Source organism: Staurois parvus, unplaced genomic scaffold (genome assembly GCF_062004578.1).
Source record: "Staurois parvus isolate SC_StPar_1 unplaced genomic scaffold, SC_StPar_1.0 ptg000321l, whole genome shotgun sequence".
Lineage (NCBI taxonomy): Eukaryota > Metazoa > Chordata > Amphibia > Anura > Ranidae > Staurois > Staurois parvus.
The window spans coordinates 500,503-524,123 of NW_028318117.1; the positions used below are offsets into that span (position 1 = coordinate 500,503).

The window sequence follows — 23,621 nt, forward strand, 5'->3', positions numbered from 1 at the left end:
CTCCAAGATGAAATAAGGGGAGCTTACTCAGGGCTAATGAGTCTAATCCCACCTCCATGTTACAACAATCAAGCCTGACAATTGGCTCCTCAGACGCCCAGCACTGCATAGTGGAAGAGAGTCATGTGCTCCCTACACGCGGTCGTAAAAGGTATTTCACATCACTCAGATTGGTTGAATAGCGGAGCAGGGAAGCCAATGGAAAGAGAGTAAAAGCAGTGCAGAAAGGGGATAGAATTTGGTGGGCCCAAATGGAAACCCTTTAGATATACAAGGCCCATTTTCTCAATGAAACAATAAAGTCTCTGGCAGCCTGACCCATGATACTATTTTATCTATCCTTCCTATGAGTGGTATTTCTTTCCTCCTATAAACCTATAAATAAAGCTTGTAATCTTCCTAATGGGCTAGTATCTCATTCTCTCTTGAAATGTAGACATAAATTTACTCCTCCTCCTTATAGCAATGGTATGTCACTTATCCTTTTCAAGACTTGACCTTACCACCTTTTCTACCATGTACACCAGGGCCTTAAGTTTCAGTAATAATGCAATGGGCCTAATTTACTAAAGTGTGAGACCAAGTAAAGTGCAGTGAAGTGAAGATGTCATGCACAAGAGAATTTAAAAATTCTTTTGTATTTTTCACACTATTTAATTTACCTTGCTTCATACTTTACTAACTCAGGATTATTGTTGTAAGATGATGGATGGCTTTGCAACTAAACAACATAACAGAATGTAGGGGAACACATAACACTACCCTGGCGAACTCTGGCACCTCACAATATATTGGCTGAAACTTGAACTGAAGTCAGAGCGGAAAGAAAGCAAGCACAGGGTAAGTACATGTACCTTATGCTTCAATAAAGCTTTTCCCAATATTGTCAAGCTATGGGTTCACTTTAAACTGTAACTCCAAGTTTGTGGGAAAAAAATTAGTAAATAAAAAAAAATAATATAGTGTTTAGAATTGCAACTCAAGTCATATTGTAATTGAATGTTATTAAAAGTAACCTTTCCTTTTCAATCTGCAGTGCGTAATTTTCTGCAAAATGCAATGCAATATTATGGATACCTGGAGGTGTTCTGTACACAGATGGTGTACAGAACACCCCCTGAAAATGTCATTTCCTGCTTGTGTGATTGGATTACTGAATTTCCCAGAAGTCTGCACTAAGATACAACTCAGATTTTTGGCATCCCTTGAAACAAAAATCTAATTTTTGGTGAGACACTGCCAACAGGAAATCACGTCTAAAGGGATGCAGACCTTGCCAATCTCCTCATTAGAGCCCTCCAGGTGCAGCAGCTGATTGATAATTATAAAACCACTTCCATACAGATTCACTTTGCAATTGGACACAGACAAACAAACAGCTACTCCATCAGATTAGCAAAAGGTAGGACTCAACAAAGTGTGTTAAAATCCTTGCAATGAACGTAGATCACTCACAGGGGTATGTTTTTTTCTCAACAAAAGTGGAGTTGCTCCCTTACAATGTATTTCTCGTATTTGCTCATTTTTTTTGGTGTCTTGTTATATTGTTATATCTCTCAATAAGTAAAAAATAAAAAAGAGCCAGGTGTTCTGCAGTCCTAAAATACTACCTGTGTTGTCATCATAGTACAGAAAGTATGTTACTGGCAGCATAACCAGGTGAAAATAAAGGAAAATTCATCCAATGGGTTGACCAAATACCTTTGCTTGTGAAGTATTTTACAAATACAAATCATTAATTTATAGTTATATCACGTAGAAGCACTTTGGGCCCATTCATACTAGAAACTACATGTGAATAGCACAGGAATGCTGTATGGTTCCTGTGTGATTCATATGCAGTTCTGTACAGTGTGATTTCAGCCCATTCATTTTGAATGGGAGGAAATCCCAATTGCACTACTTTAGGAAATTAACTGTAACGCACTGCAAGCACATTACATCCCACACACTGCATTTGGGGTGTTGCATTCTGATTGGAATGTGGAATGGGAAACCAGTGCTGATTGCGGGTCTGAATGGGCCCTTAAATTAGTATAAACAGAGTGCTTGCCTTTGCTTTGCCTTGAAAGTTGAATGTCAGCACATATTCTCCTGGGCGGGTTTCACTTTGCCTGATGACAAAGAGCCCATGGCTTCGGGTTCCACCAGCAAGCACAAGCTGAGCAGCCTTAATTCTTGACAATGTCCCATGGAACCAAGGGTAATCAAAGAGATTAATTTCAGGTTTCTCACTATCATCACCTAATGAAGGTAACAGTACAATAACATATTTTGTTACTTACTTGTTATCATTTCTATGAAAAAATAAAAGAAAAAGTTTAAAAGCACTGATTTCTGCCACAGCTTACAAAATGCATACCTACTGTACTTATAAGGTTTCTACTTCAGGCAAAAGTAACAAGATAAAATGAACACCCAATTAAAAGACAGAATATTAAAATCAGCTTTAGCAGGAATATGCCAGCTTCAATCCACACATTTCCTCTGCAGACCTTTTTTTTGTCCCGAGATATCCTCAATTTGATGGATCAGCATTACTAAATCCTTTTCCTGTGAGCCCAGGCTGTGTTGGACTCATCCCAGCCTGTGACTGGTCAGTGAAAGGAGAAACTGCACGGTGATGAGCTTATCCATGTCACTCTGCTTTCGCTTCTTGTCAGCTAATTAACTGATTGGCTGCTTGTGCTGCTTCTTTCTTTGTTATACAGGGAAAGCAAGATGCTGATACCAGGTCAAATTCAGGTTCACTGTTTGTATTTAAATATACATTTAAAAATCTAATAATGAATACAGAGCTGCATTTATTTGTGTCTTTTATATCTGCCTAGATTGCAGCATTATTTTCCTGTTATGTATTTCGTCAATTATGAGCAGTGACAGGAGAGTGTCTGTTGGTGACCAAATTATAATGAGAGCAGATAGTCATGTTTCTACTTGGTCAGGGTTGCATGAGAGATCATGCTGCCTTAAACCTATGTGAATGATGCTCATTAACAGGATGAAAGTTACAAAGAAAACCTTAATATGAACCAGCTAGATAAATATCTACAGATTGTGCGTGTACTAAATAACCTATGAGAGATGAATTAGGCAACACTTTTGGTGCTGTGTCTACGACACCCTTTACAGTGGGTATAAAAAAGAATCACCCCCTTTACAACAATCACATTTTGTTGCTTTGCAGCCTGAAATGAAGACAGACACATTTTTTGTTTTATCCAGCTGTATTTTCTCAACTTATAACATCCAAGTGAAAGATATAACATCAACATATCAGCAAAAAAAATCAAAAGATCAAAAACGGAATCATTGAGTTGGAAAAAGGAAAATACAGCTGGGTAAACCAAAACTGTATCTGTCTTCATTTCAGGCTGCAAAGCAATAAAATGTGATTTGTGTGTAATCTGTCCACTCTGCTAAAGAATTTGTAATGCTGTCCAGTCAGTGTTGTGATTCATATAGCTCTGCCAAACAGCACAACCTGACGGCTTACACTTTCTGTGTTTGAATTGGGAAACACTGTGATGCCACTTCCCAGCTCACAGCCTTCTGATTGGACAATGAAAGGGCAGCAGCACACCGAAAATCAATACCATGGGCATGCAAGACCCATGATTGGCTCTTAGTTCTGCCCTACCATCTGTCAGTTTTAGTGCTGCTGGGCAAGGGATGAAAACAGAAAATTACCAAGGTAGATTTAGTGAAGTCGAACGATTTCAAAGTCGGATCTGGAGTGACCGAAGACTTATACTCACCTCTCCAGTTGGCATGTCTGCTTCTTGTTCAAAAGTCTGTGTTCCCAGCAGTGTGCCATGGCTCATTCTCCCAACTCCTACATCATTACTGAGTCCTGTATTGATGTAGGGGTTGGAGGAAGAAACCACGGCCCAGCAAGGGACACAAGCATGCAGCACTACTGGAAGTGTTGAATGTTGAAGACAAAGACTGAGGCTGCAGCAGTAGAAAAGAGGGAAGACAGTACCCCTGAGGCACCAGGATGAGGCGCCGGGGTGGTGAGCTGAAGCTGGCGATTTTGTCACTAGCTCCAAATGCTGAAAAAAGTAAATCGCTTAGCGATTTAGCTACAGATTGTTTGAAATTGACAAAGACATTTTATTAACTTCGGTTATTTTTTCTCTACCAACAAAAGCTTGAAGACCCCTTCACACTTGTCTACATCCAGGCACGATCACTCGCCGATGATCACTCCATGGGTAATTACATGAGAGCAGCCACAACTAGCATGCGTTTATTGGGGCTGCCTCCCACAGCTAATCACCAGGAACCCCCGTCGGGGTTCTTGTATGTAATCAGTGTTGGCTCCATTCTCAAATGTCAATGGGGTCTAAGGAGTATGATTCTGTAGCTGTTTCAAATTGCTGCTACAAAATCGCTAGTGTTACCATGGACCTTACAGGGATTCTTTATTTGGATTTCTAATACTTCCTGACCAAGTTGCTTTGTAAGGCTAAATGTACCACATTCTGTAGAATACAGTTTTATGCTATTAAATTAATTTGCAATGATTATATTTTTCCATCCAGGCAAGTAGTACAATCAGATCAGCTACTTTTCTGGCTTCATTCTGAGGGTTTAGACCACTAAATGCTTCATTAATGATCATGGAATAACTCACCCACTAGCATATATCAGATTGTTCTATTCAGAGACCTTTATTGATCTAGAAGGATTTATTTTGATGGGCAATGGGTAATTTGTCATCATGTACATTCTAAACTGCTCATGTTGGTACTTTTTAAAACCACATAGTATAACCAGAATTAAAGAACAGAGTGAAATTCAGAGCTTCTGTGCTGCATAGTTTACCTGGCCCACAACTAGGTGATGCAGCCTCCAAGTTCTGGAGAACGTTTTCCAGGGGAACATGGTATAATAATAAATGAACGCAGTTATGTTCAGAGTTCTGTATTACAGAGTTTACCTGGTCCATGGTTGGGAGCTGCATTCTCCAAGGTCTGGAGAAAGTTCTCCAGGGGGATGTGCATGAGATGCTCTGATGCGGCATGTTCTCGACCTCTTGTCTGAGATGCTACAGCAGCAGGAAGAGTGGCAGATATTGCATCCTGACCACACATATCCAGGGGACGGTAAGATCCTGTGGGGGATCAAGTAAATACTGAAACAAGTAGATTGGCTGAACTGAAAAAAAAGCATAAATGAAAGTATATAACATTTTATAGAGTTTGGATGAAGGATGGTTTCACCTTTAAGCCTAGTACACATGGGCCGAATGTCAGGCGGCATTGGCTGGTTCAATAGAAAACGGCCAACGTTCAGGCCGTGTGTACGGCAGCCGGTCCAACAAGACCAAAAAAGGTCTGCTGATTGGCTCCTGATCAGCATTCTCAGCGAGTGTTCTGACAGACCAAAAAAGGTAAGCTGATTGGCTCCCGATCACCACTCTCAGCGAGTGTTCTGACAGAACACAATAGCACAGCAAGGGAGATCGCTGTACTAACATCGGATAGTTAGTACAGCGGCTCCTCCTGAGCTGTCATGTTTTTTTTTGTTCACCCTGCTGGGTAGTGTGTACTGCTTACCTTCAGCAAGAAACTCACAGCTACATGATGAAGCTCGGCCAGGTAGACATGCTCCCTGCTCACAAGAAGAAAGTTCTATGTCATCCCCACTATCCCTGCAAGAAGACAGTTAGTGTTAGCCATGTTATATTTTAAGAGTTTTTTTAACAGATAACTTTGTCTAACTAAGCATGCTAATGTACCAGCTAAATGAAAATAAAGGGATAGGGACCCACAATATAGACTTCATTACCTTGTATCCTGTGTATTTGTGTTTTCACCTCTGACTTCATAACCAAGCAGAAGACCCTGACTATACTGATGAACACCAGCTTACATCCAGGAAAAAATGGATCCCACTCTGACTTGTGCTAGTTTTACTGCAGTTTGCCCAACTGAAGTCTTGCAAATTTTTATCTCTTTATAATCCTGTGTCCCCACATATTACAATTTGTTACTGACTTTCTTGTAAATGACTTAAAATATATTTTTCCCTCAGTGAACATGCTGCTTCCTCCCTCACACTGCAGTAGTCTGTGCTGGCATAGCAGAGAAACAGACACACCCCTATTTATGTGTCCCCATGTGGACTGAAGAGAAACACATACCAGCCTGTTGCTGAGTGCCAACTGCAGAGAGCACCAAGCCTTAGGCCTCATGTACAGTACACTAGAAGTTTAGCCCCTGGGCATGAGATCCTGGCTTTTTTGTGTAGGTGGAAGGCACATTTACACCATCCAGCCCTGCTGTCAGAAGCCTGTAAAACTCTATGAGAGAATGGAAGCTGCTGTGGCTGGATGGTGTACTGAGTGGCACTAACACTTAGTATGTGTCCAGGGAAGAATACCCAAAATGCAGACTGAATGCAGCTGAAACTTTGGAAACTCACATACAGGGTTATGTATTGTGTAAAAGGGGTTCATCTGTATCAAAATAAAAATGCTTATGTCCTAAGGCATATTTGATCAAGTTTACAAATCCCCCCAAATTAGAGTACAATTTCAAGACTTTTCCATTTTTTAATAACAAACACAGGGCTCTTTGCAGTCAAAACAGTTCCACCCATATAAAAATATTGAAGACAAATAAAAGGATAGGTTCACTTTTATGAAAACAAAAAATTAAATGCACTTACTTTTGCAGGTATGAAAATGCTTAATGATTCATTTTTTCACTGGAGCCTGCAGAGCATTGTACCTGTGACCAGTGGATCCCTGGTGCATTGTCAGGCTCCTGCAGACACTGCCTACATCTCTGTGCAGGATATAAGCTTGAGAGCAGTAGGAAGTGCGACTGAAGTGCTGATCAGCATGTTCGCCGTCCGTTGAAACTTCAAGTCTGTCTACCATGGTGGCAGACAAGACTTGTAGTTTATTCATTCACAGATCATAGCCATGTCAGTTTTAAATGTGACAGTGGCTGCGGGAGAGAAAAATCCCTGCCTGCTGTCACACCCTAAACACAGATGTAACGTGTTCAAAAGGTGAATCTATCCTTTAAATTCCTTTCACTTGCACCGCAGAGGAGTTAGTGAAATGATCTGACTTGAGCTAATCAGACTTTCATATGCACGTTAAAAACTACTTACCCAGGATCAATGCAATCCTGTATGTCAGCAACCCAAGAATGTTTCTGGAGAGAGTCAATAGTTTCTAAGATATATTCTGCACTATTTTCTACCTACAAAACAAACGTTTACATATATAAATTACATTAATAATAATGATTATAACTTTTCATGTACAATTAAAAACCAGTGCAGTCAACATGTTAAATCCTGTTGTGACATTAAAATTACCATCAGATCTCAGCTGCCTATTATAAGAAGGATGGGATTCATTAAGCTGCAATAAGTAGTATTTAAGATACCTTCCCCTTCCTGCTACCTATGCTGTCTAACCTGTGTAAAAAACAAAATCTATCTACTTACCTATTTTCAGCCTGCTCTGGTCTGGTTACATGATCGGGCTCTCCTGTGTCAGTCAAAAGTGGCTGCAGGGGAGAGGAGGGCGCACCGACAACGGCTGGGACATGGGAGCCTATGGGAGATGTGACTATTCCTGGATTTCTCAGCTGCTGTTGAGCGTTTTCTCTTCTCCCCTGGAGCCACTGCTGACCGACAAAGGGCACCGGCGGCAATGCTTACAGTGGTGGTCAGAATCCATCCTTACAGACAGCTAAAAAGATAATTTGTGGCTTTGCCAAGCAGCATTGGCCCCCAGGACTATGCAAGCACCATCAGATATGAAGGTTAATTAGTCGCAGCTCAAAGAAGCCCTGGAAAACTCTGGAAGAACCCTAGTTGAGAATGGCTGGTATCAGATAATGGAACATATTTTCAAGTGCGAGAGCTTGGCATTTTACATTTACCTCTACATTTACATTTAATAGTACAGGGGTCTCCAAACTTTCTAAACAAAGGGCCAGTTTACTGTCCTTCAGACTTTATGGAGGCCAGACTGTGGCCATTGTGGGTAGAAAATGCCCTGGTGTCACTGGGAGTAAAAAAAAAGCCCCATCATTGGTATTAGTGGGACAAATATTGCCCCATTATTGGTATCAGGGGAAGAATTAGTGCCCCATCATTGGTGTCATTGGGAGGAATAGTGCCCCATTGTTGGTATTAGAGGAAGCAATAGTGTCCCATCACTGGTGTCAGTGGGAAGAATAATGCCCTGCCGTTGGTGTCGATGGTAGGAATAGTGCCCCATCATTGGTGTCAGAGGAATGAATAGTGCACCATTGATAGGGTCAGTGATAGCAATAGTGCACAATTGTGGGTATCAGTGACAGGAATTGTGCCCCAAGGACCAGATAAAGGCAAGGAAAGGGCTACATCTGGTCCCCGGGGCACAGTTTGGAGAGCAAAACTGCTCTAACTAAAACTTTTTCTAATGCTAATTTTAAAGTCCTCTACCACTCAAAAAGCATCAAGAACTAAATAAATCTTATAGTGCAGCGCTACAGAAATACAATACCAATAACTCCTAACATTCAAATATACAGAGACATAGATGAATGATCAAAACAGATGCCACACATGCTCTTGTAATATACGTGCAAGTAGGTGGGTGATCTATAGTCCTGTTCCTACTTCAGAACTGGTAATTTAGTAGTCACTACACATGTGTGATAACATAAACTGGTCCCCTTATGTCACACTCCACAGGCGTGATTGGTGAATATACAGTGGTGACCAAACAAAGTAATATTTCTCTTAATGCAACAGTTCATAAATAAATATTCGTACTCCAGTGATGGTGTCAACACACTCCTCCTGTGGCTAGATTGACCCCTCACCTTAAATCTGCGACCCAATGGGCCATCACGCCTTTAAGATCACTGAAGGATCTTGCTCCAATAATAGTAGGTATCCTCATACTTCATTACTACACAATGAAGGATTTTTTCTTCACTCATCATGGTTTATGAGTGGTATAATTAGCTGATGTCAGTACCCAGAGAGTCCTGAATACTTACCCACCTGTTGAGGGGTCCATGGAAGGTCTGCTGAGGATACCTACCATTATTGGAGCAAGATCCTTCAGTGATCTTGGCCCATTGGGTCGCAGAGTTAAGGTGAGGGGGCAATCTAGTCACAGGCGGAGTGTGCTGACACAATCACTGGACAACATCTGTGTTATCACTGCTTGCATGAATTGATCCCAAGTGGAGTATGAATATTTATTTACGAATTGTTGCATTAAGAGAAATATTACTTTATTTGTTTGGTCACCACTGTATATTCACCAATCATGCCTGTGGAGTGTGACATAAGGGGACCAGTATATGTTATCGCACATGTGTAGTGACTACTAAATTACCAGTTCTGAAGTAGGAACAGGACTATAAATCACCCACCTACTTGTACGTATATTACAAGAGCACGTGTGGCATCTGTTTTGATCATTCATCTATGTCTCTGTATATTTGAATGTTATATGAGTTATTGGTATTGTATTTCTGTAGCGCTGCACTATACGATTTATTTAGTTCTGTTCACTGTATAAGGTATCAGTTTTGAGTGCTAGCAGCTTGTGATTATAGGTACTCCATAAAGCGCAGGAGGAATATACATTTATTTAGTGACCATCAAGAGTTTTTATACCAGATCCTGCAATCAGGGACTGGGCAGATCATACTATTGATTTGCCAAATGTATAAAAAAAAACCTATTTTTAGAGATCAGATTCAATCTAGCCTCACTGGGACGACGCAGATGGGCCTGACACATGGCTTCCTGTGCTGTGATTTTATTGACATAGGAGGACAGCAATATATAGTCAATAAACTCCACATTTAGGTCCAACATTCCACATTCAGATTAGGCCTCAGATTTACAGGGTCCCAACACTGACGACCTCTGTCTGCATTCAGACAAGTTTTTCTTTTTTTCTATTTGTAGTAATAGTAGTAGAAGTAGTAGCTGCTGTATTAATATTCATAATATCATCACATAACATACTATGCAGCCAGCAGATATATTTCAGTCTGTGTGTTTACATGTTGGATATCTTATGCATGTTAATTTTCTGATGAAGGTTTTTGTGGTCTGGCTTATCCTTATTTCACCCTGAAGATTTGTTGAGGCTCTTTCACACATCAGGAAATGCCAGTATGTGACCATTCCTCTGCTCACCAAAGACCTGGCTGGTGAACTATAGTGCGGCTGGCATGTCTGGCCCTAAGTCCCTAGGTGCTAAGCACCGATAGACGCTGCCAAGTCTCTGCTTCATCAACATCAGAAACTTTATCCCGGTCCAGTATGCAAGGTCCACATCTCTCTCCTGAATCGCTGGCTGTCAGAGGTTCACACATTTTATTTATCCTGATAACGTAGGTCATGATTTATAGAACGTCTAATGGTAGAAACAAAACAAGTGCTTGCTGTTACGTTAATGACCTAGACTGTGAACACTACGTGGTATACCCATATTATCACTTATTGCACATATACATGATGTACAGACAGTACAGGCAGAGAGGGAATAATAAACAGATTATCTTGTTTTTCACCAGCGTGCTCTGATGTCTAATTGATAACAGTCAGGATATTGTACAGACAGTATGGCATATTGTCCATAAACAGCTTGATGAAAACAAAACATCTAAACCCAAGAAAAAAATTACTATCCCTTAGGTGAGGCTGCATTTATTTTCTTTTTGTCAGGCTAAGAACATTTTCTTCTATTACAAAAAAACCTATTGATCTTGTCAGAACTCCAGTGTCAATGTAATTCAGACAGCCTAAAGCAGCAATGGGCAAACTACGGCCCGGCGGACCTTTTAATCCGGCCCGCGGAGCTAGGCTCCCGCTAGGCTCCTCTCACAGTCCGCCCTGAAGACCGGTGTAGCATGAAAATCTGTCTCCTATGAGGATCTGTCCCCCTCGACGTATCTGCGCATGTGCCGGAGATCGCCGATCGGCTGCTAATGCCTGAAACTGGCACATGCGCAGATACGTCGAGGGGGACAGAATTACTATATGGGGGATGAATTACTATATGGGGGATGAATTACTATATGGGGGATGAATTATTATGGGGGATGAATTACTATATGGGGGATTAATTACTATGCTTACTATGGGGGAATATTACTATACTTACTATGGATGACACATACACATCATTCATCTACTCTTGGTCCGGCCCCCGGGTCCAATATATGAACCCATTGCGGCCCTCAAGTCAAAAAGTTTGCCCACCCCTGGCCTAAAGTGACCACGCTGATACTGCACAGATAGAGGGCAGTGAGTGAGTCTTGTTACTTTAGGGAAGGAATGGTGCTACTGGCAGAATCGTTAGGTGAAAATAAAGGAGGGGATGTAAAAAAAAAAAGGAAACAAAAGCTGTTTCAATCTAATGATTGACTTCTCTCGAACGAAACTGTTGGAAACTTTTCAGTTGGTCTGCTGCAGTGTTGATCATTATATACTGGCAGCAGAGAAGTCACTGCTGTCAGAAGACAACAGCTCAGCAGGGAGGATTCTTTCATCCACCTCGTTTGTGTGGATGGGAGGATGATAAAAAAAAAAAAAATCAATGTATGACCAACTTAAAGCCATCCATAGATGGATTGAATCTTGGCCGGTTTAGCAAGCACCGGACAAGATTCGATCCATCTATGGGCAGGCTGGTTGAACTGAAGTCGATCCATCAGTTGACTTCAGTACAACTAGCATGTAGAATTCTTTTGCATGCGATTACTGCCAGCAGCTGTAGCAACCAGCAGTAATCATTGTGTTCTGCCAGCAGGGAAGGCTCCATGCTGCCAGAACACAATAGCTTTGTGGGAGGGACTGTGTTGATGAGCAAATTTTTTTGTGCAACCCATGGTTGCAGGAAAGAAAATTGCAGCGTCTATGGCTTGCTTAAGACACCTAAATCATCCTTGATCAGACATACAGTACATGTTCTGGCTCATTGACAACACAATTGTTTAAATACTTGTAGCTGCACAGTAGTGTTTCTGTTGCTGGCTGTATGACACAGCCTAGCCCTTGCTGTCACCCTTAATGTGTCTCTAAAAGCTGAAGGTTTTTTACCTTCTCGCATTCTATACACGAAAATGAAAATCATCCCCCCCCCCAATACTTACCCGAGCCTGATCTTGACCCAGGCTCTCCTGGGTCTCTCCCTCCTCATTGGCTTACAAAAAGCAGTCCATCACAGCCAGTGAGGATGGTGGGCGAGCCAGACTCTGAGTCTTATAGACACACTCAGATGCGGCTTGGAAGCAGGCATGCACGAGACCCCCAGAGCAAGCTGAGGAGCCAGGAGTGCCAGTGGGGGACCCAAGACCACTGCCCAGAGCAGGTAAGTATAACATGATTGTTATTTAAAGTAAAACCTTCAGGGGTTGATTTACTAAGGGCAATGAACTGTGCTCTTTGCAGCTGCACTTTGCAAAGTGCACAGTGTATTTTCCTTCAGTAAATTTGTAATTGTAACTTGTCTGTAAACAGTAAAGTGATTCTAAAAGGCTTTTTTTTTTCAATAAAAAACATGTCTATACATACCTGCTGTGTGCAGTGGTTTTGCACAGAGCAGCCTGGATCCTCCTCTTATTGGGTCCCCTGCCGGCGCTCCTAGCCCCTCCTTCTTGTCGGGTGCCCCCACAGCAAAAAGCTTGCTATGGGGGCACCCACTGCTCCATCCATTCACACACGGAATTGCATCTTGGCCCCATCCCCCCTCTCTTCTCATTGGCTCTCTGGCTGTGATTGACAGCAGTGGGAGCCAAGAGCACCCGCTTCTGTCTCAGCCAATGAGTCCTGGGATAGCCGAGACTCCAGTACAGAGAGGAGGCTTAGGTGAGCATTAGGGGGGGACTGAGGGGAATGCTGCACAGAGAAGGTTTTTTTACCTTCATGCATAAAATGCATGCAGGTAAAAAACCTTGAGCCTTTACAACCACTTTAAGTCTGTAAACTATCATTGTTAAAATCTACTGCATTTACAAAAGTCAGTGCCCTTGCTGCCTTTCGTTCATGACATGTAAAGTTACTGAAAGATCCTCCAGCTATATTTTTTTTTATCAATTTGTGAAAAATAGCAACATAGAGCAGTATACATCCACAAACAAAGACACTGTGGGGTTTATTTACTAAAGCTGGAGAGTGCAAAATCAGGCTCACTTCTGCAAGGAAACCAATCAGCTTCTAACATCAGCTTGTTCAGTTAAGCTTTGGCAATAAAACCTGGAAGCTGATTGGTTTCTATGCAGCAGTGAGTCAGATTTTGCGTTCTTCCGCTTTAGTAAATAAACCCCATGTTTCCATGTGTTGAATGAAGGGGGTCACTCCCACCCAGCTCTTCTAGGGATGAGCATCCTGTTCATTCAGTACAATGGGTGGAACAATTGTGTGCATTGGTTTTGGTTGATATTTGGATGCCCTGGAAGTGCTAGAACCCAAAAATTTTGCATGGACTGAGGAAATGCATTTTTTTTGGTTATTCAGCAACAGATACAAATTTTATTGGAATGTGCATGTAACAATGTAGTTTGAAATAGCATATGGGGGCAGTACAGTGGCTAAATGGTTAGCACTTCCGCCTGGCAGCACCAGGGTCGCCTGCTCGAATCCCACCCACGGCACCACCTGCCTGGAGTTTGCATGTTCTCCCTGTGCCCGTATAGGCCTGCTCCCCCACTCTAAAGACATGCTGGTAGGTCAACTGGCTCCTGTCTAAATTGACCCTAGTATGTATGAATGTGAATTAGGGACCTTAGATTGTACACTCCTTGAGGGTTAGGGACTGATGTGAATGAACAATAGCAATGCATAAATTGACGGCACTATATAAGTACCTGAAATCAATAAATATACCTTTAGAACAAATGTGTTGTCCTTGTCAGGCATTTCCAGCGGCATTGTAGTGCGGACCTCGATAATTGCAGAGAGTGGAATGCTTACTTTAGGTTTCGAGGACTGTAAAAGAAAATTTAACAAATCAAAAATTACTTATGCATGTTGCCATAACTGATAATAATTAGTATGGTTAATTATAACAGAAAAAAACATGAGAAGCAGAATTCTTTGAAGTCTAACTTCGGGCTAATTTTTTTATTTAAATGTCCCACTGGACATTTACAAAAAAAAAAAAATTGCCCTTAGGCCTTGTTTACATGCCCCATTTTTAGCAGCCCCCAATCACTCCCCCTTAGGCTGCGAAGGCAGCAGACAGGGGTGTACATTTGCTGTGGCGCAGCAAAATTTATCCCCACTGTCATGCTCGGCAGGCACCATCTTCCACTCAATGCGACCCATTTAACTGAACGGGGACATGATGAAATGGTGCAAGCTTTTAGATGTTAAAACAATCAAACAGCCTATGAATAGCGATCCTCCACAGATCGACACAAGTGAAAATGAGTCCTTAATGTGGAATCTGCCTGAAAGTCATTTTTTAAATGATTGTCAGATAGGTATACGGTTACTGTGCAAAACATATGGTGCACAACTGTTTAGATTGGCCCTGTAGTGTCTGTTTTTTTCTTGACTGAGCAGCTAGTATGCTTTTTAAATAATGCAATAAAAAAAAATCACTCCATACATTTTGTCAAGGCAAAAAAGATATATGCAGAACATCTCTGCAATACATTTTTTCATGTTTTATCCCTTTAAAGACCTTGCAAGTATAAAAAACTCCAACAAAGTTTCTAAGATGTCCTACATTCAGCTCCTCTGTGCCACTGCTCCCTCTGTCACTATTATTGACAAATACTAATTCCCAAATGTATTACATAGCAGGAGAGGCTTTCACAATGCAGCCATTCCTGGGTAAGATGACATCTGCAGATAGTCAAGAATTGACTTCTTCCTCTTAGCTATTATTTCTATTTTTTATCATTGAAGGAGAAGTATGGCCAAAGCTCTTTTGGTCATACTTCTCTCATTGGTCACAGAAGTGACAAGAGTGACCTAAGTTCTGCAGTGCTGTGACACAGAATCAAGTCGGCTGATAACATAGAGCCAGATCTTTGTCAGTGAAGACCCAGAACTGAGCGATCAGTGGTCATGTAATCGCTCAGTTCTCTGTCTTAGAGCTGGCAGAAGACAGGTGCAGCATAGGACTGATGCTGAGGCCACAGAGGCAAGCATGATTGTTTGTTTGTTTGTTTAACCACTTGCTGACCAGCAGTAGTAATATTGCAGCTCTGGTTTTCCCGGACAACATGCTGGTCCGTCATCCTGCTCACATGCATCATGCACACCTCTTAGGGTCACAGCAGATCGTAGTGTTTGGTATCAGGCTGCTGTGATCACTTGACCAATTACAGCAATCACATGTCACCTAGTAAACAACAGGCATGAATAGAATCCATTCATGACATCATTGTTTAATACTGTGTAGGATCGGTGATTGGTCACAGTGATCACATGGTACCTGGGTCAATCACAGCAACCTGTACCATGTGATAACTGTGGCCAATCACAGAATCACAATAGTAAACACTGAGTCATGAATGAAAGCCATTCATGACAGTTCAACTGAATGCTGTTAAAGTAATTATCACTGTAACAAGAAATCATAGTTTAAAAAGAATTCTGATCACTTCCCAAGGGTAGTACAGTGTACTATGATCACACTGTACTGCTCTGGTCACAGTATGAAAAAAATGTAAAAAAATTAACTTTTTTTTTTCTTTACATATGATCACTAGCCAATATCCTTGATCACCACGACACCAGTCTTATGATGATGCTGTACTGCACTGTTGACTGTATGTAAAAAATATTGTGGAAACATTTTATTTAATTTCTTTATTTTCAAACAAATTGTGAGAAACATTAACTAAAAATAACTCGCCATTCCTCTTACTAAATACTCTGGACTGTCTTCTTTCTTAAAAGGGGTCATATGGGGGGCATTTGTACTGTCCTGACATTTTAGGGCCTCAAGAAATAAGATAGGCTGTCAGTACATCAGGACTGATCAATTTTCTAACATATATACTATAGTTTGTAGATGCTATAAATTTCATACAAACCAATTAATATGCACTTATTGGAATTTTTTTTTTACCAAAGACCTGTAGCAGAATACATTTTGGCCTAAATTTCTGAAGAAATTTGATTTTTTTTAAATTTTTATTGGATATGTTTTATAACAGAAAGTAGAAAATGTTTTTTTTACAAAAAAAGTCAGACTTTTTCCATTTAGATAAAAAAAACCCACAACGGTGATCAAATACCACCAAAACAAAGATCTATTTGTGTAAAAAAATTTCATTGATGTGCAGTGTTGCATGACCAAGCAATTGCCAGTTAAAGTAGTGCAGTACTGAATAGCAAAAAATGGCCTGGTCATGAAGAAGGTAAAACCTTTGAGAGCTCAAGTAGTTGTACACCTCTGAAGTGAAATATGTACTTGTGTATACATGTCTGAGTCCAGAGCACTAAGTGTCATTTCTGTCTGCTGCCATGTTCCTCTGCTATCAGCATAAATAACTTTTGACAAGTTTTCCTGACACCATAGATAAAAAGGTGACAGGGGAGGGAACTCCAGCATACAGCCTGTCATTGACAGCCTCAGCTCTGTTCCTGTGTGAAGGGGTGTGTTCTTTCCCTCCAATTAGCTCTCAATGAGACCTGCACAGTGCAACTTCAGCTCCCAGTCCCGTTTTCTGACAGCTCAGACGAGCTGTATGAATTATGCACTTTGAGGGGCTGTAGAGAAAAGAAGACTGCAGATAAACAGGCACAACTTATGTAGGGAGTTTTGTTTAATCTCTGTGTATCCCTTGAGGCCAGTCACTTCACTGAATTTACAGTATGTAACAGTTTACAACCACTATAAGAAATACAGCTTGGTTACCTCCTTACACCCAACCTGTGATTGGACAACAAAGGAACAACAGATGGAAAGGCAATCTTTCTTCTCTCTGCTCTTCTCAGAATGTTCCTTGTCAGTTCATGTGTATGTGGGGGGAGGGGGTACAACTAGGGGAATCAATGGAGGAGAAGGATCTGGGAGTTCTGGTAGATCACAAGCTTAATAATGGCATGCAGCCAAGCTGCAGTTTCTAAAGCGTGCAAAATCCTCTCTTGTATTAAAAGAGGTATAGACTCCAGAGAGAGAGATATCATATTACCCCTGTACAAATCATTAGTATCACCTCATCTGGAATATGCAGTTCAATTTTTGCCACCAAATCACAAAAAGAACATTGGGGAACTGGAGAAAGTACAGAGAAGGCCAACTAAACTGATAAGAGGCATGGAGGAGCTCAGCTATGAGGAAAGATTAGAGGAACTGAATTTATTCTCTCTTGAGAAGAGGAGATTAAGGGGGGATATGATCAACATGTATAAATACATCAGTGGTTCATATAGTGAACTCGGTGTAGAGCTATTCACCATGAGGTCATCACAGAGGACAAGGGGGCACTCTTTACGTCTGGAGGAAAAGAAATTTAATCTCCAAATACGAAAGGTTTCTTCACAGTAAGAGCTGTGAAAATGTGGAATAGATTCCCTCAAGAGTTGGTTCTGGTCAGCTCAGTGGATTGCTTTAAAAAAGTTCTGGATTCTTTCTTGGATACACAGAATATAACTGGATACTAACATTTATAGGTAAAGTTGATCCAGGGAATATCCAATTGCCTCTCTGGGGATCAGCAAGGATTTTTGTCCCTGCAGGAGCAAATTGGATCATGCTTTGCTGGGTCTTTTTGCCTTCCTGTGGATTAATTGTGGTTATAGGATTATAACTTTTTTTTTCTATGGTTGAACTGGATGGACTTTCGTCTTTTTTCAGCCAGACTAACTATGTAACTATGTGTATGCAATACATATAATCTGCAACTATTACTGCCCCTCCCTACTGCTGTATAGGGCATTACAAGAAGCATGAAAGAAGCAAAATTCAGGTACTTGCACTAGTTACAATAAAAAATGATTAATGATTTCTATTATGAATGATTTAATGATGAATATATAACTGTATCAATTTAATTTTTTAAGTTACCTGTGGTTCAGCTGTAAAAAGGCTTGTCATTAAGATGATTATTAATGATAGTCTATTTTTCCTGTTTAAATAAAACACTGGGTCTTGTTTATGAAATCTGTATTGTCCGTATGAGTGTTTTGCATTTTCCCATCTGGAACAACAGCTGAAATCTGAAGGGTGGCCCTGGGTATCACTGTTAGTTCCCATTTCTTCCACTTCTAATAAATCAGACTCAGTATTATAAAATAATAGTGTGCGATTATTATGGGTATATTTCTAAAGTTTAATCTAATTAGGTCTTTCTATTTGTATTAAGATACGTATTAAACAAGGTGAATATTCCACTAGATAGAACCATAACATTTCCTTAATGATCTGGCAGACAAGGGAGATTAAACAGGTTTTTACTTTGAAATGTAAATAGCAGGGTTGTCTCTTCGCCTCCATTTGTTAAGGCTGCCATTAAGTTCATGGTACTCCCACCCATATCAATTAGCCCAACCACAAAGGAAAGTAAGGGTGAGCGTATATGGCTCGGAGAAGTGCAGCTGATGCCAAGACAAGCAATTTGAATATTTGGGCTCTATTTCTTTGTGCAGGGGAAAGTCTATTTTGCTCGCCTGTGCTCTCATACAGCTGTATACATACATTGAGTAGTTCTAGTGTTGGACTGCCATGTAAAAGGCACTTAGGAAATGAAGCCATAATGTAAGAGCCAAACAGATCATCAAAGATAATACATTTTAAACCAAATAAACAATAGTTGGCTATTTAAAGAGTGCTGATAACAAGGAAATGTCAGCCTTCTTGTAAATGGGATCTCTAATGTTTCAACCTGCTGTACGTGGCTATAAACTACCTGACGCCAACCTCCGCCCACTGACAGCGCTTTGCTGGCAATGAAGAGTACATGCATTAGGCTGGCTATATGTTATTAGGGCTCATTCACACTAGCATTGGGGGGGCAGTAAAGCTTTACACCCCCCCCAAATCGATGACCCTCTAGCTGCAAATGCATACATGCATGCAACAGCCGCAATGTTTTGTTCACAGTCACAGCAGGAATTATAAGCCATGTCACTTACAGCGGCCAGTACTACCTGCCGAACGCAACCCGTTAAGGGAATGGGGCCACTCTGCAGCCACCCCACAACTGTGTACATTTCGAAGGAGCAGGATGGAAAATTTTTCTCAAAAAGACAAATTTCTAACAGTGAATGTAATTTTCATTTAGGTAATCACATTTATTCCAAAATCAATTGTTAAAAGCAAATGATATTTTGAAGTACTGTTAAATGACATTAGTTCACTCATCAAAAGTACAAAGAATTTTTGGACTAATATTCATAAAAACATTTTTTCTAAAATCTACTAGTGTATAGCCAGCCTTAGACATAGCAGGTGTGTGGTGGTAGTTGGGTGAGGCTTAGTGCCAGAGTCAAAGCTAGACATGTGCGTTTAGCTTCATTACGATTTGTTTTTTGGACAAAAATGTGATTTTTGGAGATTAGGATGTATCTGAATTTCCAAATGAACACAGTAATGATCATCAACAAATCCGAAAAAAAAAGTTATAACGAAATTAACAAATGCATTCTTTTCATTTGTTTAGTTGAGAATAGCTGGTTGTTAAGGAGCAGGAGGCCGCTGTGTCCTTAACAACCATAAACTAAACCAACACACCAGAAGTGTTTTTTTAAATGGCATGGAGTCCCTTACAAAATCAATACCATACTCTTATCTGAGCATGCAGCAGGAAAAAGGAAGGGGTGACAAGCGAGCACCCGCCTCCTAAACCATACCAGCCACATGCCCACAACATTGGGGGGATGCTTTGGGAGAGGGCGGCTCCCCCAAAGCAACTTGTCGCCATTTTGATGAGGATAAGGGCCTCTTCCCCACGATCCTGGGACGGTGGTTGTGGGGGTGCAAGGGTGGGGTGACTTATTGGAACCTGGAAGCTCCCTTTAACAAGGGGGCCCCCAGATCCCATCCCCCCTACTCATTCACCAAATAAAGTCAAATGTAAATAAAAACACAAAGACAGTTTTTTGACAAGTTCTTTATAAAAATAAATAAAAGCGTCCCCCAATGTAAATCAAGTGTCAATTATTATGAACCCCCCTGCTCTTTCCTGACCTGCTAGGCTGCATGCCTGGATAAGAATCTAGTACGGATTTTGGGTGGGCCCCATGCCATTTTTTTGTTATTTTGGAGTGGGGTTCCCCCCAAAATCCATACCCAAAATCCATACCAGACCCGAAGGGTCCCCAACCCTTTTTTTTTTTTTTTTTATTAAATTGTAATGTCGGCACTTGTTTTATTAACGTTCTGCTGTCAGTGGGATTCTATCATTGTGAGCGGCTGCCTCCTCCTTAACGACCATCTATTCCAAATGAAAAGAAACAAATGCCGAAGATACAAAACGAATTTGGAAAATGAATCGGTTCAACATAACAAATATGATGATACAAAATTCTTCAATTCACAAATGTATCCAAAACAAAATGTAAAAGTATGTGAACCCCTTGGAATTAGTTTTTGGCAGTAATGTTTGTGTGTGTGTGTATATATATATATATATATGTATGTGTGTATATATATATATATATATATATATATATATATATATATATATATATATATATATATATACACATACACTTTTTTATATATATATCAGTGTAACCAATATTACCAGATGTTCATGTGTAAGCCAATTTTTCGTTAGATAGAATCATGGCCCCATAGCAAGATTCTGATGGGGCCCCTTAGCTCTCTTTATAGCAGCTTGCAGTGTCAATTGTGACAACACCTGACATTGATCTTAACAATTAATTCACCTAAATCAAGGACAGGCAGCAGGACAGCTGTCAGCATAGTCAGTATACTACAAGGGAGCAGTGCTGTAGATATGAATTAGAGTTATGACAGCAATGATAACCATAATGATACTGGCTGTCCTATAATGTTTGAACACGATAGTAAACTGCAACCTTTTAAAAAAAAACAAAACAAAAAAAACTGGAAGACAAAAGGCATAACGTGCTAGTATACATTGCATACTAAAACATTATGTGAAATTTCCCTTAAAACGAAGCTCTCCAGTGGTGTGCTATCACCGCTGACAGAACTTCCATCTTCACCCATCCTCTTTCCAGGTTCAAGGGCACCGAGCCATGATGACGTCGGGAGTCACTTTTTATAGCAAATAGCTCTGAAGGAATGACACAGGCATGCTGCTCCTTCAGAGCGTATGCACCATTGCTCTACAGAGGTAATTATCTCCTAAGCGGTGCACGCTTAGGTAAGCCTTACAGGTAAGCCTTATTATAGTACAAAAACCGACTTTACTACCACTTTAACTAAGGAGAAACACGGGGAGTTTTTACATTAGGTATACAGAGCTTATTTCAGTCTGTTGCAGAAGTTCAGAGGGCAATAAATCTACACAGCATTGAAATGCTTCTTAGTGCACACAGGGGGTCTGTGACTAGCAATGATCCTTCGGCCCTTCACTGAAAACCCAACTGTTTAGTTTTCCTTAACAGCTTCCCTAATGGAAGGACCCCAGGCCCCATAGCAGCTGCATGGGCTGCTATGGCTATTATTACGCCACTGCTTCCAGTCCTTGTCCAGTGACAACAAGGACACAGAGAGAGCTGTCACCTTTTGATCTGAAGAAAACTCCTGAGTTGGTTGACAAGAAATGCTGATGAACTGATAAGAGATGAAATCTGTTTTTTTTTTTTATTATTTTTTGCACTGCTAGATAAAGCTGGTCATATGTGGGCTGATATCTACCTAAAAAGATAGACAAAGAGATATCTGGCGATCCTTCAAAGCGCACCAGCATCTGCCGCAATCCAATGAAAGCACTCCCTGCTCCATCGCTTCATTGCACAGAAGAGTGAAAGATTGGGCCTATTCACTGGAAGATTTTCAACAAGCTGCAAAATCTGATAACCTGATTCCTCTACATACTAAAAGGGTGCTTGTTATCAACCTCTCGCAGTTTCAGACAATAGCGATGCTTGTATAAAAAAAATCCAGGCTGCAGGATCCTGTGAAAGAAGAAGCTGGATGCCTACATCTCCAGCAGGACAGTCAAAGCTTTGAATTCTTCCAGTTATTGATGTCACTGCTATCTTCCGAGTGTGTTGGATATTGTGTCTGCTGGGTGCTGTGATTCTATCTGTTGACTGTTACGCTAGTACCACCTTCAAGAGTGCTACGTATCCAACTTTTTTTTTCATGGCATGCTGCATGCTTTTTTGTTATGTTTTTTTTTTTTTTATATTTCAGTAGAACTAAAATTCACCTCTATGCTCAGCACTGTAAGCTGAGCTGTGCATGTGCAGCCCAGTTTACAACCCCGGAGAGGACAACGAGAAGGCAGGGGCATTTTATTTCAAAAGAGACATTGCATGTCTCTTCTACAATAAAAGCCTGCTTGCTCCCTGTTTGTTACTGCAAAACTTTAGTTCCTCTTTACAAAATTTAAGATGGGCAGCACAGTGGCTAAATGGTTAGCACTTCTGCCTGGCAGTAATAGGGTTGTTGGTTCGAATCCCAATCACGGCACCACCTGCCTGGAGTATGCATGTTCTCCCTGTGCCTGCGTGGGTTTCCTCCGAACACACTGGTTTCTTCCCATGCTCCAAAGACATGCTGGAAAGTTAATTGGATTCTGTCTAAATTGACCCTAGTATGTATGAATGTGAGTTAGGGACCTTAGATTGTACACCCCTTGAGGGTTAGGGACTGATGTGAATGTACAATATATATACATGTACCTGTAATAAATGCAATCAGATTTCTTGAATTTTACAAACATTTAAAATGCCCATAAATTAGGTATTATTCTTACGAATGGATCAATTCTCATCTTTATTTTTTTTCTCTGAGGTGCGGTTTCAAAAAAAGGGGGCTTTATTTACTAAAGCTGAAGAGTGCAAAATTAGGCTCACTACTGCATAGAAACCAATCAGCTTCTAACCTCAGCTTCTTCAATTACCCCCCCGGTCACATCAAGCCCGACTTTGAAATTGTGCGATCGGGTGACCTTCCAATCTCAGTTGCGATTTGCAAGGCATCTGACACAGATGTCTATGCAAATCGCACCAACAGTAGTACATGCACTACTTTAGAAATTAGTGCGGCTCCGACCAAGACGGAACCGCACCGATGTGACCGCTCTAATAGCGGACAATACGGCGCGACTTGGCATACAATGTGTCGCATGGCATGCAAATTGCATGCTAAGTTGCACCCGATGTGACTGGGGTGTTAGGCTTTGGCAATAAAACCTGGAAGCTGATTGGTTTCTATGCAGAAGTGATTTTGCACTCTCCAGATTCAGTAAATAAAGCCCACAGTGTTTTAGACTAAAATCCATATTGCATAGAAATGAATGGTAATGCATGTAACACTACAGGGCATTAAAAACACATGCAAAATGCTCATTTAAAGGGTAAAAATCATATTTTTTAACATATAGGCGTGAATGTACACTTCCATTTGTTAGCACTTATTACAATCCACACTGGGATATTATGTGAAAATGTGAGAGAATGCCTAAAGCTAAGGTCTCCAAACATGAGCGAGTTATTTATTAGAG

The 23,621-nt window shown here is 40.8% G+C and overlaps 1 protein-coding gene across 1 annotated transcript in view; it reads right to left on the reverse strand.

The window, feature by feature from the left end:
• SH2B2 (SH2B adaptor protein 2) overlaps window positions 1-23,621 on the reverse strand; it is a 131,102-nt gene that overhangs the window by 14,236 nt on the left and 93,245 nt on the right. Inside the window, exons 3-7 of the mRNA XM_089683745.1 lie at window positions 13,876-13,977; window positions 7,132-7,223; window positions 5,565-5,659; window positions 4,946-5,119; window positions 2,054-2,244 (exon numbers count right to left, since the gene is read on the reverse strand). Coding sequence (XP_089539871.1) covers window positions 2,054-2,244; window positions 4,946-5,119; window positions 5,565-5,659; window positions 7,132-7,223; window positions 13,876-13,977 — 654 coding nt within the window. The remainder of the gene's footprint in view (window positions 1-2,053; window positions 2,245-4,945; window positions 5,120-5,564; window positions 5,660-7,131; window positions 7,224-13,875; window positions 13,978-23,621) is intronic.